A 20171-nucleotide genomic window follows, 5' to 3' on the forward strand; every position below is an offset into this window, starting at 1 on the left:
TGTCTGTGTGGATGTGTAAAAAGGCAGCATGTAAAATCCCCCCGTCGCTGGCTCTTTCTGATGGTAGCCAAGCAACCAGCTCATGGCAGCAGAGGGAGAGTCTGAGTGTACGATCCACTTTGTTTTTTTCAACACCCACTCTGAGCATCCTCTGATGGATCAGATGATCGTCAAATGCCAGAGGTGTTAGGTGATGATACACTGCCCTACCCTACCTACAAAGCACAAAAATACTAGCCAAGATACCCCATAGCACTAGATGAAAAAGAAAGTTCAGCAAAGAGAAGCAGTAGAGGACAGAGCACTATCTTTTTAAGATGAATTAAACATAACTGATGGTTTAGAGGGGTGCTGAGTAGGCAGGTGCCCAGCACACATCATAGCCAAGCTCTGATAACTTTAAGGTGTTTTGGGGGCTCCTTTAAGTAAAAAGCATATTTAAAAAATACAACAGAACAAGTATAAGACAAAATACAAGACCACATGAGAATGGGAAGGCTGAGCTTTAGGGCTGATCTTTGGAGATTTTTGGGGGGTTTTTTGTTGTTTTTTTTTTAACCACAGAGAGATAACTGAGGGGAAAAAAAAAAAAAAAAAGAAAAAGTAAAGGCTATACTATAAAACAAGGACTACCTAACATGAATGCTTTACAAATTTCAAATTTACAAGGGTCTTACTAATCTATGCAGGTTTATGTTTTACTTGCAGGCATGATATAAAGGGGATTTAAGTTGCTTAAAGGGGTTTTTCATTACCTAGAATGCTTATTCTGCACGTATTCTGCCAATGGACATGTGTACATACAGTAGCAGACTTGTTAGACTGGCAGAGTGAAAATCAGGTCTTAAATACATTTATATTGTGAACAATCTAGACAAAAGAAGAATTTTAAACAGACAAGACCATCTCATTCTGAATACCAACTAGTCAGTTAATTATTAATATTTCTTTTGAGCATATACACTTTGGGAATTTCTAATACACAGCACAGAAAAAAAAAGAATCTTTTGATTTGCTAGAGAAGGTAACACCCCAAACTTTTGAGTAGTATCTTCCAGGTCACTGTTCCCTCCCCTGAATATAAAAAAATAAGCATTCAGAACTTACAAAGATGATACTTGTAAGAACTGACTTTCAATACTTAGGGAATATTTTTGCATTAATTTCAATAATGTTATGGTTGTTTTAAAGCAAAATCACGCACAAGATTTCAGGATCATTTTCTCTGCTTTGTCATATACTTTTAAATACTTCAAACTTTTTTTAAGTTTTCCTTTCTGCAAGAATTTTCCTTGCCTATAATTAGCCAGAGAGCTGTATTTCTGAAAAGATATGAGGAGAATCTATTTTTTATTTTGCATAGATTAATAAAAAGACAAAACTTGCTGAATTAATAAGATTTCTTGGCCACATACAAGTCAAAAATTCCTCATAAACATAGAATTAAACTTTTTTGTCTGATTAGTCAAGAGGTACCTTAAATCTAATTTTTTATTCTTTTATAGATTGTAGTCTCTAGGGAAGTAAGAAACACATTTAAAATAATGGCAAGCAACAGAAAACCAGGTATAAAGTATAGAATGTGTACACCTTAATTGAAGCAATGGCTCTGATTACAAGACAGTGGGAAATAAGCTCATAAACTATTATAAAGGCTAGCTAAATAAAATGTTGAGGTTGCTATTATGTACATTTATTATTGTGATTGCCATGACACCTTTTCTGGGTCTGCATCATTAACTGTACTCTATTGTGGTAGAGCTATATGCATGTGCAACACAATAACTCTCTACTTCAGCTGTTATAAACCTGAATTTCTGATGTTTTAATCCTCTGTGGAAATACACAATAAGTACATAACAATTTAAAACCAAGAATATTAACTTCCTTTTTAAGAATAAATACAAAGAAAGAATTAAACTACGTGAAAGCATAACTATAGTACACAGCCTGCAAGTTAAAGTAGTCAGAAGCTGATAATTCAATGATAGTTGGCTCAGATAGCTGATAAATTGTTCCTAGTTCACTTTCAAGTCCATGTAGTACACCCATGAAATTTATCTTTCAAATCACACTTTCGTCAAATATAGATTGAATTTCACCCACGATTATAAAAATATGACTTTCACTGATTTCTGAATTTCTGGAAACAACTCAGCCACATACATATACAAGTTAGAAAGGGTAAAACTTTTATCTTTTTATGTTCTGGCTTTTAAGAATACAAAAGTTTGTCTGTAGGGTTATAAGAATATGGTTTTCATGAGTAGGTACCACAGCAGCATTTTGGGCTATATTTACAACAGTGGAAAGCCAGAATTTATTTTGTTAGAAAAGGTAAGTGATGAAATGTCAGGAAGATGATTGACCCCTATTCCAAGTTGCCTGATGAACTCCATAATTAGAAGGAATATTTTCCTTGAAAATTCTACCATCTCTACTATTTTTATACTTTACTATTCACAGAGATAAATCCCTCAGTTTGCAGATGTACCTTGCTTTTGTGCCTCTGAATTTAAAAGCATGACTTCCTCTCACCTGTACTTCCCAGGAAAAACACTGGCAGCCTGCCCAAACCCCTTGCTATTTTGACATACTAAGCCTACAACTCCCTCAGAGCACATGGATGGGGATGCTGAAGAGCTGACTGACTAGTTACATCAAGGTAATCAGGCTGTGCTAGGGTCAATGTTCCCCATTGCCTTCCAGACCCAGTACATATCACTGGCACCCCATGAACCTCATGGCATGAGAGAACAGGCATTCCTCTGACTGCACAAAGAAAGGGGCAGAAAAACCAATGAACTACACAGCTGAGCAGGCATCCCCAGGACCCAGCATCTTATTTCAGTTCTAAAGCAGTAGCTCCCTCAAACTCCATGTAAAGAGAGAAACCTGGACCAGCCAGAAGCCCAGCATCACCTTCAACCCCAGACTGTGGCTCTAGTAGCCAACACTTCTTTCAGGGCAGGAATACCTCACCTCTCAACACTGGGGACAGTGAAATCATCTCCTCTTTTCTCTTGTAGGTCTATCACATAACACCAAAACTTCAAAAACCTCCTAGGGAATAAACCTTCTGCAGCTGGCCTGTCAGCCCTGCAGCTGAAGCCATGGAAGACAAAGTAAAATGCTCTGGGTTCAGATTTGGTTTATGACAATATGGCACACAACCTGTCCCCTAAATAAAGTTTAAATACCAACATACAATAGTACTAAAACTAAACAGAACACCATTTAGACTGCTAACAAGAAAATTAAGATCAGTAAGCACCGATGTTCATAATGGTTATTCGTAGAACTAATTCAGTTCTTGGAATACACATTATAACCTTCAATGACACAACCATATATGGTTTTTATACTGATCTTCTAGCTCATTCGCTTCACAAGTTAGAGATGAAAGCAGCTGAAATTCTCAGAGCAAGTGTAAAGTTTCCATCTCTGAACTTCCGAGCAGTTGATTTTGTAACGTAAATAATATTATTGCAATGCATTTTTACATGACTGCAATCCATTTTTACAGTAATGTATTCCATGTTTTGTCAGGTAAAAAACCCAAACAACTGTCTAAAATAAAGCCCGACAAGCATGAAAGGTCCCCTACCGAGGTCAAGGGACTAGATATGAGTATCTCATAACAATGTCTTATCTCTCCTGTATTTTAATTCATTATTTATTTTCTATACAGTTAGCAATGTGATTATGTCACCACTATACAACCCTTTGCATCCATAACACTGCCACTTGGTGATCCTGTTACACTTCCACATAGGGAACCCGGATAAGGAGAAATCCATCTGCTCTCCTCTTCACACTTGAAACTCAGAAACCTTGTGGCCAGCCCCTCCCTATGTCTAATGGTGCTGACCACATAGTTCCCACTCACCCGTCCAACCAGCATTAACAGAAAAAACATTTCTTCACTGTGCAGAGAGAAGCATCAGTGGTGGGAAAGGAAGTTTAGGAAAGTTACCAATGAAAAGAGACAGTGTTACAGCAAATGAAAATCCACTGTATACTGATAACATCCATCTAGACACCCTTACATCAATGTATAATTCATTTGGAAGACTCTTTGTTCCCTCTTCAATGACTTATTAATGATTCATTAATAATCTTTGAGAGTAAGAACAAACAGGTGTAGAAGATATTGCATTCAAGAAGATTTTAGTACCAGCTTACCCAACTGAAACTTGCATCTTTACTGCCTGTACCAGATGATGAAAACCATGACACTACCCTGAGGCTTCAAGCTGCTGCTCACTGGCTGCCTCTATACTGCAAGATCACAGTTGGTTTCCACATCTATAAACAAGTCACGACAGAAACCCATGGCTGTATCCTAGCCTGAGGAAAGATTGGGCATGCACAATTCCTCAGCTCCCTGGTACCCGCCAGACATGAAGGAGCGTACACAGCCTAGAAGGGAGTTGTGCCATGCTACAGCTATTCCTGATCTGGATATCTGGGGAATCAGGTCTGCACCAGCCCCTAAAGTCAAGCACTGCCAATTCTGTACGTAATCCACTTACTTTGAGACACACAAATTATGTCTTTATTTAAAAACTGAAAAGGCAGAAAAAGCATGTGTTCAAACTGTGTTTATAAACAAGTTAGAGATACAGAGTACTGCCTTAGGGAAGCTTCCATTGAGAACGGATCACAGTTTAGAAAACAGCAGAAGCGAAGATATACAGACATCTGTCCCATTGCTTTTGAACAGATACAAATAATTAAATAAGCATGTGGAGCCTTTTGGGTTGACAAGTCATATCTTGTCAGAGGGTTAACAGCAGTAACATAGGTACTACCTTAATTCTGGATGCTTAGGCACATTGTAGATTCCTCTATACTAGAGGGAACTTACAGCTCCTAACAACTCTGGTCCAGCAAAGTGACTGGCAAGTCTCATGCTGCTTCGATACTGATAGTATCTCCACTGCACAAGGCTATGGTATCACAGCTAATCCACAGCTAAATTCCACAGCACATTCTTTCACCTTGCTTCAAAATCAAAGCTGTTTGTAGTTTTCATAAGTGACATAATGCCCATGGTAAATTAAGAAAAAAAAAAAGAAGTCTTTAACAATGTGAACATTTCCAGTTGTGAAACATGTGGAAAAAGAAACTAACGAAAAAAAAAAAAAAAGTTTTGTAAAAAAGAAGAAAGATACCCCTGGTTTTCCCCTCAAGGATAAATCCATTTCCAGCATACTTAGTATTTTAGCAGGCACAGAACTGTTCTGTTCCACTTCAGTGTTGTATAAATACAACAAGGACTGTAGCCAGGCTCTTCCACCCTATGACTCCAAACAGAAGGAATCAGTGGAGGGAAGGCTATCGGGTAATGGCTATGCTGGGTTGGCCCCAGCCATACTCAGAAACCAGTTTCCTTATTTCCTTACCCTCTGTTTCCGTAGGCTTCCTGGGCTGGTGGGAGATGGGCTTGGAGACTTCCCAGAGCGGGGAGTAGAAAGCTGGCTACCAGGGGTTCCATTCACTAAAAGAGCAATAAATTGAAAAAATAAATACAAGGCATTATTAAAAGCAAATAAATAGTTAAATCAACATACATCTTTTCATTCTTTGCTGAAGAGATTAATTTGCTTTTGCTTAATGGTTTAAACATTAAATAAGGTAATTCACAAAAGAACTTTTTCCTCAGTGTTTTGGCTCATGAAGCCAATTTTTATACAGAGTGCAAGTAAATAAACACACCTGAAAGACTGTTTTGTCAATGGCAGAGAACATGAACATGTTTTCTTAAAACTGTATTGTTCCTGTGCTTGAAAGTGATGGGGAACAAGATGCTTTGTTGACTTTAACAGACAGTTGATATATGTAAACCTTTTCATTCATTTAGTTATGGTTTGAAGTGCTACCCACCAAAAGCAAAAAGCAGTATTGCTTGCAAGAACAAATCAGCTGCTTGCTGTTCCTCACTCATTCATTTGAAGAGATTTTTGCAGTAGTATCTACCCCAAACATCACCTCAGACTTAACCCAGAAGGGCTTTCTAGAGGCAAATAAACTGGATGCAACACCTCAAGTCTGACTTGCAGCAAAGCATCACTTTCACAAATAAGTAAGTTCCTTCATATATGTTAGTGCCTATCATGTTAGAAGCATCTTTTGCATGCATGTGACATTATCTATTCAATTAACAAAACAATACCAGCAGAGGACAGAATTCTGCTACAAAATAATCACACAAAAGGCTATCAATAATGTTTACACTGAGCTAGATAGAAACACTACAAAGCGTGGATCACATATATATGTAAATATTCTTAAACAAGCAACTGTTATATCACAGTCCATATTTGCCAGCACCAGGAAAAAAATATAATCGACTATTGAATTCCCAGATTCTGAATCTTAGGAGAATATTTACACACTAGGATATCAACAAGGTATTTGACTTACCTTCTATGAGTTCTAACATGGACAAAATCTTACTGTTTTAACCTGATAACAGCAAGCAGCAAAATTCCTGCTCTGTACTAAGCCAAGCTGTAGCCAAGATGAGAAGCAATGGGATTAGTTAAGGATAGCTGGGGCTGCTCACAGAGTGAGCTGAATGCGATGCAGGATTCATAAGCAGAAGCCTTTTCTGCGTAAGGCTGACGTCTTCAGAGCAGCAGTGGGAGGTGCAGGTGCTGTCTTAGGGCTACATCAAAGGTGTCAATTAAGCATAATGCTGCTGCTTCACAACGCTGAGCCACCGCAACCCCCACTCGCTTTCCATGGAGCCCCGAAAGCCTAAGCAATTCTATATGCTGTGCACTGAATCATAATGAGGTGCCTTTGGGGGCAATATACCAAATGACTCATCTGAAAATCAAAATGACAATAACTCTTGTAAAACCTTGGCTGACTGGCAATCTAGCAAATGTTAATTCCTTTGGATAATACAGGAGGCATTTTTAATAGATTTTCCTTACTTTTTACATAATACATTGTTCTCACTGTCTAATACTGGGCCCACACATTATAAGGAAGAAACATGTGTATCTACCACACCACACCACTCACATCAAGAAAACACATTATACTGCATGATAAATAATGATCGCTTAACAGAGCTTAGGTGCTTAGGTGCTATGAGTGATCAAATCTCAACATCACTTTGTGCAAGGCATTGTTTAAGGCAAAGGTGCAATATATTGGTATAACGATAGGAATAACAAGATAAATGAATTGGATCTAAATAGGCTGCTTTTCTAGAAAAACATTCTACACATGTAGGCTTCAAATTCTCTTTGTACAGAGGACAATAGTTGGCACATATCAGCACTGATTCAAATGCTGTACTAAGTGTGTGGGGGAAAGTACATGCATATGGACAAATTCACTGAAGTTCATACAGTATTCAGCAAAACACCCCATAGGTCTGGCCAATAATGACTAAAATCAAATTTATTATCAATACTTCTGAAATCATTTAGGAAAAGGACAAGATGAGGACATTAAAAATGAGATTTTTGGAACCTTAAACTTACAGTTTTAAAGGGCTTCTTATAAACAAATATGGTACTATTTAGAAACTAATTCTAAACTACTAGTTTTCACATACAGCTAGTCCTCAGGACTGCTAAGTAACAAGACTTCTCTTTAAACCAAGCAGATATTCTCAGGTCTTATAATTATGAAAAAAATTAAGATAACAGAGACACTTTAATAAATCTTGTAGCACTAGGCAGTGGTTCCTGTTCCTTACAGATTGACTCCTTCCCCAGAACTTTCAACAACGATTTTTCTTAGAAATACTATTGCCGTTATTCTGTCCTGAAGACAAAGACTTGAAGCTACCAAGTGGATGCAGACAAACAGATGCAATGTTGTCTTTGACTCTTAATGTATTTCCCATGTACCATGTTTCATCTGTTTAAGATGAAAAACCAAAGTATTACAAACCCTAAAAATCACTCGCTTTCCAGCACCAGAGTATCTAAAGCATTTAAGCTAAGCTCCAATGCTCTCCCCAACAGCATTTTTGAAAAAGGAAAATGATGATGGTTGTGCTTGTGTTGGCCATCTGTAATATCTGAAATCAAGAGCACGATTAATGGATCAAGGTCCTCAGGAGATTTAAGTGGCATTTGCTCACCTCCCTACCCATATCCAAAATACAAAGGTGGTAAGTACCTAAAACACATGCCAAGGTTTTTGCGAGTGTATAAAGACTCCCCGTGGAGAGATGTTTAGGAAACTAGAGATGACAGTTAGCACTGAGGATGAAATTCCTTTTACCGATCTTTAGGTACCTATTGCATTGACTTCTACATCTGAAGTAGTTTTCTAGACCTTATTTCAACCAAGTTGCTGTCATAGCATGAGATGTATCATCCCCAAGCAACCATCTAAAAGGGACCTGATGTCCTAGAAGCATCCACTGAAGTGCAGACTTCTAAAGCTAGGAAAGATGAATCCAAACACATGTACCTAGAGTTTTAAGATATGCTGGAGATGAAGCAAAATCATCAAAATTCTCCCCACCTACCAATTTTAGTGGATTTTATTCCAAACACAGAACTGCATTAAATAAACTTTGATGACCAAAGGCATACAAAGTCTACGTTAGAGTCAACCTGAACAGGGACTGGGGTGAGGTGGGTTTTATTCCCAACTCTCTATATGCACCTGCACAACATCAGGCAAGTAATATAATCTTTACTACTTGTCTACTTAGGCTTTAAGTTCTGGCTGAATGAACTCTCTGTGCACATCATGTCTGTCTTCTGGATGCTGGATACCTGCAGATATATATTACTATTACTACCGATACTATTAATGTAATGCTTAAGACTGACATCACAACAGGCAAGAAATCCCAATTCCTAATAATTCCCCAGTCTACTCCAGAGCCCCCTCCTTTTTTATCTTCTTGTTTATGGCTTGTGGCCATTTCACCTCTGACTCTAATTCCTTGTAATTCACTATACTGAATTTGCAAATAGAGTTGATATTAAGTGCTGTGTAGTGGGAAGAGACTGGACTGATTCTGACCCCCTTCCTGAACTCCACACAATCACGACAATTCAAAGGCCATTCTTACATACACTGCTCATGACGAGACAACACAGAAACAAATATGTGAATAAAATCAATAATATTTAATAATAATGCATTCCTAGTAAGTAGTGGAATATAGTCTAAACTACCCTAAAAATCATTTCTAGGTGGAATGCATTCTGGTTGGAAACTGCATTCCTGTCCAGTATCTGCACTGCATTTCTCATGGGCTGATACAGCACGTGTTCCTACAGGGAACATTTATGTAGATAAAGACATATGAAATTGGTAAATCACTGTTGTGATTAATCATGTTATTGAGTGAGGCAAGAGTTTTCTTGTCACTTTTATTCATAAAATGGCAGGGGTCAGAGACTTCAGCTTAACACACAGCGCCCTCCCATCGTCTCATGAAAAAGATTTATCCATACAAAATTTCAGAGGAAAAATATGTATTAAAAAGCTAAAACAATAACAAAATTATTGTGGCTGCTCGGAGCAGAGGTATGCAACTGCTCATGTGAACTCCTGTCCTTACCATCCTCTCAGTGGGGACGCATAACAGAGCAAGAACCTATCTTCGTATTTGTTTTTCCAGCACCTGGCACACACATGAAGGTAGAAAACCCCACAAAAAAGAACACTAAGCTGGATATCATCATCTACTAAGATAAATGCAAAATAGGTTTTCATATAATGATGTTTATGAACTAGTTAAAACACTGTAAACAAAATGTACTTTGATGGCAATCCAATAAATAATTTTGATAGGGAAACTTTTTATTAAATAATAATAATAAAAACTGAGAAAAGCTGAATGGAAGTGTCAAGTGCCAGTCTGAGAAGCTGCCAATGCCACTGCACTGTATTAAAATCATACCCTCCTATAAAACTGCCTGTTCATGTGTTAGCATCTTGTAGTCTATAAAACATTTAGAGATGACTCTGTGTGTTAATAAAAGTGGTTTGCCAAACACAAGAGTGTGTTGAAAGAGGAAAAAATGAGACCAAAGGAAAAGAATGGTGCAGGCTTTTTTGCAGCCACAACTTACTTACAACTAGTACAGGATAAACTAAAAAATGATTTACAGAAGTCACAACAACGTGTGCAGGTAATTTTCAACAACCGTTAGCTAGAAAATAGTGATGCAAGATCACTACTTGACCTTGTATCAATTACTCCTGTAGTTTGTCGCTGTTCTTTCCAAAACAACATTTTTGCCTCAGTAGAATTATGTAGTTACAAAGTAGTTATGGAACAAACCATACCTTGCCTTTTGGTTCCTTCTGCTTCTGTATTCTACTTGTATACACCTTGTCATTTTTCTCTTCATTCCGAAAGACAGTTTGTCCGAAGCATCACATTAAGCAAGTTCCCTCATTATCACTCCCCAGTAAAGACAAGGCTTTAGAGGTTCTACATCAGAATGCAACTGGTTGAGAAAAACTCCAAATAACGAGTACTGCATTGATTTTAACTGGTTCTAAACTGTCCTTCTTACAGTCAATCTTTTCTAGAGTTTATGATGAGAAGTTTCTTCACTGTGGGGGTGGTGAGGCACTGGAAGAGGTTACCCAGAGAAGCTGTGGACGCCCCATTCCTCGAAGTGTTCAAGGCCAGGCTGGATGGGGCTTTGAGCAGCCTGGTCTAGTGGAAGGTGTCCCTGCCCACGGCAGGGGGGTTGGAACTCAATAATCTTTAAGGTCCCTTCCAACCCAGATGACTGTGATTATGCAGATACAAGACAAACATCTCTCTTCCACTAAGACAAGGCTTGACAGACCCATACAGAGTTTTCACATGATCAACAGATCAACAGATTAAAAGTGTCAGCAAAAGGGATCACCTTCAGATCAGGTTTATATTCGTATCTTAGTAGCCACCAGTACCTGAGACCCTGTAAGTCACTGGTACGTGTGTTAGCCACACAACGTAACCCAAGCAGTGCAGAGCTCAGCAGGGACTGTAAACCCCACACACACTCAGCCCACACCAACCTCCATGGAATGGCCACTTCTACCCCAACCTGAAGTCAGCTATGTCCACACTTTCAAGCAGAGAAGTGCTGTAGACACTTAGACATTGCAGACATGCCTGATATCTCAGAAGACAGGAGTCTTCCTTGAAAACATCGTTTCCTGGAATCCACGAGTAATTTATTTATTTTTTGGTAACCTCATAAGGTGGGCAAGTGCCTCTTGTTTTTTTTCTCTGCACTTCATCAGAGTACAGCTGATATTTATGACCTTGGCTGCTAATTTTGTGTAGACCCTAACCGAGAGAGCATCTACATATATGTAACTTTTAATGAAAATTTCCTTTGAACTGTTTTGCCTAATTAGAAAGACTAGGATTCTCAAATCAGTTTGTGTGAATGGAGTGCCAGCTCTGAGGACATTTTCTCATTCAGCATTTAACTTTCTATTCCCTTTAGAGGGTTACACTATTCAGTCTAACCAAATCTATTTCTCTTACTAACTCCTGATTTTTGTTACAGGCTATAAAATGATAAAACGTAGTTTTTTAATTATTAGTATCAAGTAGAAACACCATAAATAAAAAATTAAAAAGAAGCCAGGATCAAAGTAAAAATCATCTAAAAATCCCTGGGTCTGTAGGATGACTCCATCACTCCCATGGGTTTGTACTCTTGGCTTCAGGAAAGTTTTGCTTCAGCATATTTATTACAAAATCTGTCAGCTGAGTACCTGTAACAGTGTGAATGAAAGCATGTGACCTCACCAAAGACAATATGATATGTTCCTTCCTTTGGGACCCAAAAGGTCTTCTTGACTCAGGTGGCTGAAGAAGGGTTGTTTCTGGATAATGGTTTAGGGATGAACTATCCAACTAAATGAAAACATATCTTTTTGTGGAGAAACACATCTACCCCTTTTTTTCTAAATAGCTGAGAAAAGCACAAGCATCTGCCCTAGAGAAGTCTTCAATAAGATCCAATTTCCATATCCCAAACCACTTTTTTCTTTAGGGAACATCTACAGTTTTGATCAGGCTTTAGTCTGAGGTGTAGTTTCATGATTTCTTTACCCAGGTGCAATTTTTTTTTTTTAAAAAAAAAAAAACAGCCCTTGGTAATAGGACCTACTCCATCTGTTCTTCACATGTTCCCTTTGTCATTCCGAACAGGTACGTGTATCAACTCAGTTACTCTTGAAACAGACCCCTGTCGCACTAAATAACTGAAACTGCAAAACAACTCCTCTTAACCCCAAACCTGAATTGCTGTTACAAAAAAGATTTCAAACATCCGAAATATTGTGGGTGACAGTTTGAGGGGAACAGTAGATAACTCAGCGGGGAGGAGAAGTGAGAAGGAAGTAATTTTGAAGGAGATGTTCAAACTGAAAAAAAACCCAGAAAGTAGTTTTGTTGTGAGCAAGTCCTGAAAATTATGAGTTGAGATTTCAGAGGCTAAAACAGTGTTCATCCAAATGCAGTATCCTTCCTTAATTTAACAGAAAAAGGTACAATAATTCCAGCCATCTCATGCTGCTCTTGATTTGATTAAAAGTAATGATCATGAAGAAGTAAGCGCTGTGTTCTGCAAATCTGTTACCTCTTCACCTGCATTGAGGCTGACATCAATGGTGTTAATTGGTAGCTGGACAGAAGCCAACAGCTACTGAATAGCTTTCAGACATTCATAATTTTCAGTCACCAGCATCAGGCTGATACCTGGCCTCACTGAAACTCAATGTCTCCTTTATGATGTCCTTTCCCAAATAATATCTGATGCCAACAAAAAAACCCCAACCATTAAGGTGTTTTACAGCCTTTAAGAAGACATCAGGAAAATTAAATAGAGGCAGGATTATCTGTTGCACTTGGAACCAGACTTCAGCCCTCTGCTTGCCTGGGAGGTCACACTACTTTTCTCTGCTTCTCTCCTTTGCCTTGTTTCCTGCTTCTCTCCTCTATTTAGACTGAAAGCATTTTGAAGCAGACAATACCTCAAATGCATTTGTAAAAAATCAGGAAGCTATCCTCCTGCAGCGAGACTTGTCTTGTGGTACTGTTTTGAAACACTGTCAGATGTAAATAAAAAACTGAACAAAACATAATAATGGAGAAGTCAGCTCTTACCACAGATCTTCCTAGCTTGCATGTACTCTTTTAAGAAAAAAGTATTCTGTGTTTTTATATAAAAATAGGATGCATCTGCTTTCAGAGTCAGGGAGGCTACCAGGAGAATATAAGCACATTAAACACATGCTCTGTTAAGAAATTACAAAAAGGAAAAAGCAAGGATGGAAGAAAGGTGACCACCACCTATGGAGGAGCATACATTCCTCTTAAATATGTCAAGAAATGGTGTAAAAGCACATGCAGCTTTTTTGCTCACTGTAGGTTGTAATGCTCAAAAGGGTGAGGGGTGTGTGTCTCCCGTTCCCTTACAAAGTGACCCATTACCTTGCCCTCAGTTAACCAGAGTACAGATTTGCACCTGCGTGGCACTGAGTGCTAGTGCAGTCTCCAGTATTGCTAAGGGTCTTTGTCTGCAACCCTGCAGCCTGCTTGCCACCTGAAGCTCCACCTTTTCCCCCATCCTGCTGTGCCAGGGTGTCCCAGAGCCTGTGGGACAGTATTTTTTATTTTTCTGTTCCCATGCTGTTACTGCCATGGCCAGGTACCTGCAAACCCTGACACTATTTTTATGGTAGGTCTGTATGGGGCTTTCAGGCTTGCCAAGGATGCTTCCCTTACAGGCAATGGAGGGATAAAGGCAACCCCAGTGGGTGAAGGTTATCTAAGATCCTTGGGAATGTCACTAAGAACCCTTTGCCCATAGTACCAGATGAGAAGACAAGGGAAATAGTTCTCTGGAGCAATGGCTGGGGGCTCGCCAAGGAGGGGAGACACTCAGGGTCCTTTGCCTGCTCCCACACGCAGTCAGGGGCCACTACAACAAGGGGAGACTGAAGCAGAAAGCAAGGGCCTTCAAGCAGAATTTTCTCTAAAAATCATCTGTGAACACTACTGAAATTATCTTCAAAGCACCAGTTCTGGTAAAATGGTATTGCTCCAGACTTAGAGATGCAAAAATGAGACACAGATATTAAAGAAAACCAAAAAACCAGCCAACTCCTTAAAATAACCCCTTCAATTTCTGTGAGCAATTTCAGAAGCTATTGGGACAAATCTGGGAAAGTTCATCACACCACACTACTATTTGCTCAGACCAAGGAACTCATGGACTTCACCGCATTTATAAACATTTAGTTCAAGCCAAAGTGTGGCTTTAATTCATGTGCCACTTGAAATTCTGTGTCAAACATGGGAAACAGTTCTTGAGGGTGGTATATAAGTGCTTAAACCAAACCAGACCATGTCCTACCCTCATTGACACATCCATCTCTCTAACAATAGGGGAATAACCCAAAGACTCTTATAATATCCTTCATTAACTCTAATAATGATGAATCCCGATCAGCTATCCTGTGCTGGATGAGAAGAAAAATAATGTTGAATATCTACATTAAAGACTATACCATACGACAAATGCATACAGGAGAGAATTAAGGGTAAGTCAAGGACATCCATTCATCTCAGGACTTTATCAGTTTTAATATCCAACTTCGACATTTTTACATTTTTTTAACATAGTCTTCGTCTATGCAACTTTCTTTTTAGGGCTCATGTGTAGTATGTGTATCCATGTGTCTTATCTTAATATGGGCATGAACTGATGACCAAGGCAGGCATCTGATCCTTTTGCATAGGAAGAACGCACAAACTTTTCAAAATGCAGCAAGAATCAAATAAGAGGGATCAGATTCTTTCTAATTAGCAACATGCTCTTGTCCATAGAGATTGCTTAGCTTTTTCTCAAGGGTATGCTACTGATAACACTTTCTGCCTGCCCTTATCCCTACTTTTCTCAACTTTTTTTTGTGATAAAACTCTTCACAAAATGATACATCTTTTCATTTTTAGAATGTGTATGTATTGGATTTGATCTGAGCAAAGAATCTGCTATTTTCTTGAGTATGTTTTGTGTTTATCCCTAATGAAAGAAAAAACCCCTCACAGTAAAGATGAACTGAAAGCGGTTTAAAGGCATAGAATAAAAAAATAAATAAAAAACCCCCACAGATGTATATACACTTAGCAGTAAAAACATGACAACAAAAGCATAACTTCCAGTTATGCACTAGTCATTTAGGATACTCACTAATACCAAGATGTTTAATGTAGACACACCATGGAAAAAATTATCTGTTCATACGTGCACTAGATGGTAATTCCTTCATTTTGCTACTGTCACAGGTACATAATCCCAATAAATAGGCAGTATTTTTAGGCCTACTAGATGGCAGAATAGTGAAATCTCTACATATTTTCTGCATTTCATGGGAGAACTTTGTATTTTGTCTAATATATGAGTTAGTGCTTCTTCTTTCCATTGTTGTTTTTTTTAAATGAAGTATATAATATCAAACTGCTTGTTTTTAAAATCTATTCATTGATTATTGTTAATTTTACATTATCTAAAAACAATTCTTGAGGGCAAGTGGCCACTTAGTGTAATATCGCTTCCTTTTATGACAGTTATATTGATGTAAAGACTCATATATGGAAGGTTAGAAATAGACTTCCCATAGCATCCACACAAGTTGACTTCAGTATTTGCAGGCTTTCTGCACACAAGAGCTACAGACAGCCAAGTGAGATCCATTGTCACCACAAAAATTAACTTTTATAGAAACATTTTGAATTGTTTATCCTTTTTAAGCGGTAAGAAGATACACTAGACTAGACTAGACTGGAATAGAATAGAAGGACAGAACAGAACAGAACAGAACAGAATAGAACAGAACAGAACAGAACAGAACAGAACAGAACAGAACAGAACAGAACAGAACAGAACAGAACAGAACAGAACAGAACAGAACAGAACAGAACAGAAGAGGTGGAAGAGACCTATAGTGATCACCTAGTCCAGCTGCCTGACCAGTCAGGGCTGACCAAAAGTTAAAGTGTGTTAAGGACATTGTCCAAATGCCTTTTAAAAATAGACAGGCTTGGGGCATCGACCACCTCTCCAGGAAGCCTGTTCCAGTGTATACTGGGTTTGTGTGGCAAAGTATCAGGGGGGCTACAAGGGTGGCTTCTATGAGAAGCTGCTAGAAGCTTCCCACATGTCCCACAGAATTGACACCAGCTGGCTCCAAGATGGACCCGCTGCTGGTCAAGGCCGAGCCCATCAGTGATGGTGGTAGCATCTCTGGGATAGCGTATTTAAGGGAAAAAAACCTGCACAAGACTAGCATCAGCCAGAAAAGAGTGAAGATATGTAAAAGAAACAGGTCTGCAGACAGCCAAGTCAGTGCAGGAGAGATAGGAGGTGCTCCGGGGGGCAGGGGGGGGCTCCAGACGCCACAGTGGAGATTTCCCTGCAGCGCATGGTGGAGACCATGGTGAGGCAGGCTGCACCCTGCAGCCCATGGAGGTCCACGGTAGAGCAGATCTCCACGTGGAAGCCTGTGAGGGACCCCACACCAGGGCAGGTGGGTGCCCGAGGAGGCTGTGACCTGTGGGCAGCCCACGCTGGAGCAGCTCCTGGCAGGGCCTGTGGCCCCGCGGGGAGAGGAGCCCGGGCTGGGGCAGGTTTGCTGGCGGGGCTGGGGACCGTGGGGGGACCCAGGCTGGAGCTGTTTGTGTAGACCACAGACCTGTAATCTGTGGGAAGGGCTCATGTTGGAGAAATTTGTGGAGAACTGTCTCCCATGGGAGAGACGCCATGCTGGAACAGGGGAAGAGTATGAGGAATCCTCCTGAGAAGGAAGGAGCAGCAGAAAAAGCATGTGAAGAACTGACCGCAGCCCCGTATCCCATCCCCTTGTGCCGCTGGCAGGGAGGAGGGAGAGAAAATCAGAAGTTGAGCCCAGGAAGAAAGGAGGGGTGAAGGGAAGGTGCTTTTTTTTTTAAAAAAAAAATTGTTTTCTCATTACCACACTCTGTCTTGATTGGCAATAAATTAAATAAATTTTCACAGAATCATAGAATGGTTTGGGTTATAAGGGACCTTTAAAGGTCATCTAGGTGAATGCCCCTGCAATGAGCAGGGACACCTTCCACTAGATCAGGTTGCTCAGAGCCCCGTCCAGACTGACCTTGAATGTTTCCAGGGATGGGGCATCTACCACCTCTCTGGGCAAACTTTGCCAGTGTTTCACCACCCCCATTGCAGAAAAATTTCTTCATTATAGCTGGCCTAAATCTACTTTCTTTTAGTTTAAAACCATTACCCCTTGTCCTATCACAACAGGTCCTGCTAAAAATCTTTCTTCTAAGCCCACTTTAAGTATAGAAATGCTGCAGCAAGGTCTTCCCACAGCCTCCTCTTCTCCAGGCTGAACAACCCCAACTCTCTCATCCTGTCTTCATAGCAGAGGTGCTCCATCCCTCTCATCATCTTTGTGGCCCTCCTCTGGACCCGCTCCAACAGGTCCATCTCTTTCCTGCGCTGAGGACTCCCAAGCTGAATGCAGTATTCCACGTGGGGTCTCACCAGAGCAGAGCAGAGGGGCAGATTCACCTCCCTCAGCCTGCTGGCCACACTTCTTTTGATGCAGCCCGGGATATGGTTCGTCTTCCGGGCTGCAAATGCATATTGCTGGCTGATGTGCAGCTTTTCATCCACCAACACCCCCAAATCCTTCTCAGCAGGGCTGCTCTCAATATTCTGTAGCCTGTATAGATACCTGTTGTTGCCCTGACCCAGGTGCAGGACCTTGCACTTGGCCTTGTTGGACCGCATGAGGTTCACATGGGCCCACTTCTTGAGCTTATCCAGGTCCCCCTCGATGGAATCCTGTCCCTCAGGTGTGTCGACCACATCACTCAACTTGGTCTCATCTGCAAATTTTTTGAGGGTACACTCAATCCCACTGTCTGTGTCATTGAAGAAGATATTAAACAGTATTGGCCCCTGAGGCACACCACTTGTCACCAATGTCCAGCTGGACATCGAGCTGTTGGCCACCACCCTCTGAATGTAACCATCCAAGCAAATCTTTATCCACCAAGCAGTCCACCCATCAAATCCATATCTCTCCAATTTAGAGGGAAGGGTGTTGTGGGGGGCCGAGACTAAGGCCTTACAGAATTCCAGACAAATGACACCTGCAGCTCTTCCCTGTTCCACTGATGCAGTCACTCCATCATAGAAGTCCCCTAGGTTGGTCAGGCAAGATTTGCTGTTGGTGAAGCCATGCTGGCTGTCTCAAATCACCTCCTTGTCCTCTATGTGCCTTGGCACAGCTTCTAGGAGGAGCTGTTCCATGATCTTCCCAGGCACAGGGGTGAGGCTGACAGGTCGGCAGTTCCCAGGGTCCTCCCTTCTACCCTTTTTACAAATGGGTGCAGCGTTTCCCTTTTTCCACTCACTGGGGACTTCACCTGACTGCCATGACTTTTCAATTAGCATGGAGACTGGCTTGGCAACGATATGAGCCGGTTCCCTCAGGACTCTGGGACGCATCTCATCAGGTCCCATAGACTTATGTATATTCAGGTTCCTCAGGTGGTCACAAACCTGATCTTCTCTTACAGTAGGAGGGATTTTGCTCCCCCAGTCTCTGTCTTGTGATCCACCCATTTTCTGCAAGTTAAGTCTGCTTTGCCCATGAAGATAATTTCTGAGTGATGTTCCTGTTTTTATCTCGACCCATGAGCCTTTCATTATATTTTCTGTCCCATGTCCAGCTGAAAGGGAAAGTGACAGAGTGGCTTTGGTGGGCACCTGGGGTCCAGCCAGGGTCAACCCACCACACAGTGTTTGACCACCCTCTCGGTAAAGAAATGCTTCCTAATGTCCACTCTAAACCTCTCCTCACCCAGCTTTGAACCGTTCCCATGTGCTCCATCACTGGATACCCGTGAGAAGAGCTCAGCACCTCCCTCTCCACTTCCCCTCCTCAGGAAGCTGTAGGGAGCAATGAGGTCGCCCCTCAGTCTCCTTTTCTCCTAACAAGACAAGCCCAGAATCCTCAGCCGCTCCTCACAGGACATGGCTTCCAGCCCTTTCACCAGCTTTGTTGCCCTCCTCCGGACACGTTCGAGTGCCTTAACGTTCTTCTTAAATTGTGGTGCCCAGAACTGCACACAGCACTCAAGGTGAGGCTGCACCAGTGCTGAATCCAGCGGGATCATCACCTCTTTTGACCGGCTGGTCACACTGCATCTGATGCACCCCAGGGTGCGGTTTGCCCTCCTGGTGGCCAGGGCACACAGCTGACTCACGCTGAGCCTGCTGCCCACCAGCACCCCCAGATCCCTTTCCGCAGGGCTGTCCCGGCCACTCCTCTCCCAATTTGTACTTGTGCCCAGCATTACTCAGTCCCAGGTGCAGAATCTGGCTTCTGTTCTTGTTAAATTTCATCCCATTAATCATTGTCCAACGCTGCAACCTATCTAGATCCCCCTGTAAGGCCTCTTGTTCATTGAGAGAGTCAACAGCACCTCCCAGTTTGGTATCATCATCAAACTTGCTAACGCTGCATTCAACTCCTGCATGCAGATCATCAATAAAAATATTGAACAGAACCAGCCCTAGAACTGAACCCTGAGGAACATTGATGGTGACCAGTCACCAGCCAGATGTAGCCTCGTTTACTACAACCCTTTGAGCCCTGCCCTTCAGCCGGTTCTTCACCCAGGCTCCTATCAGCTAACCGACTGATCTGCCAGCATCCTATCCATTCTTGTCAGGCTTTGTCTTATGTTTTTCTCTAAGAAAATCTTAATTACAGTGTGGAAATGATTATGTCCAATAGGCAAGGTCATAGAATATCTTTTGACATACTAGTATGTTCCTGTAAATGTAGTGGTTTCACGTAACATATTTTTAAGATGGGAAATGCGTCATCAGCACAGGACCATCCAAAATGCTTTGCATTTTTAATATTTCCACTATAATGTTTCTTTCCTTGTTATAAATATAATGATATATTAATTATTATTGTGGCATACAGAAAACATTCCTTTTTTTCACCAGCTGTAAAATAATCTCCTGGTCTTTTGCAGTAATTGAACATGTAATGGTATTCTGCTCAGACCCTTGTAAAATTGAACTGCAGGAAATTAAGATTTACTGACCTACACTTCTGCATGTTTAAGTAAAAACAGT

At 40.8% G+C, this 20171-nt stretch overlaps 1 protein-coding gene across 5 annotated transcripts in view; it reads right to left on the reverse strand.

The window, feature by feature from the left end:
* Positions 1-20171, reverse strand: part of DCLK1 (doublecortin like kinase 1) — a 255169-nt gene that overhangs the window by 64812 nt on the left and 170186 nt on the right. For 4 of the 5 annotated variants that reach the window (XM_037376521.1, XM_037376522.1, XM_037376524.1 and 1 more), the window contains exon 6: positions 5409-5503. In XM_037376521.1, coding sequence (XP_037232418.1) covers positions 5409-5503 — 95 coding nt within the window. Of the gene's footprint in view, positions 1-5408; positions 5504-6429; positions 6597-20171 lie in introns of those variants that run through there. The other variant, XM_037376523.1, reaches the window with a different exon arrangement.

The sequence above is a fragment of the Falco rusticolus genome, chromosome 2, assembly GCF_015220075.1.
Source record: "Falco rusticolus isolate bFalRus1 chromosome 2, bFalRus1.pri, whole genome shotgun sequence".
Taxonomy (NCBI): domain Eukaryota; kingdom Metazoa; phylum Chordata; class Aves; order Falconiformes; family Falconidae; genus Falco; species Falco rusticolus.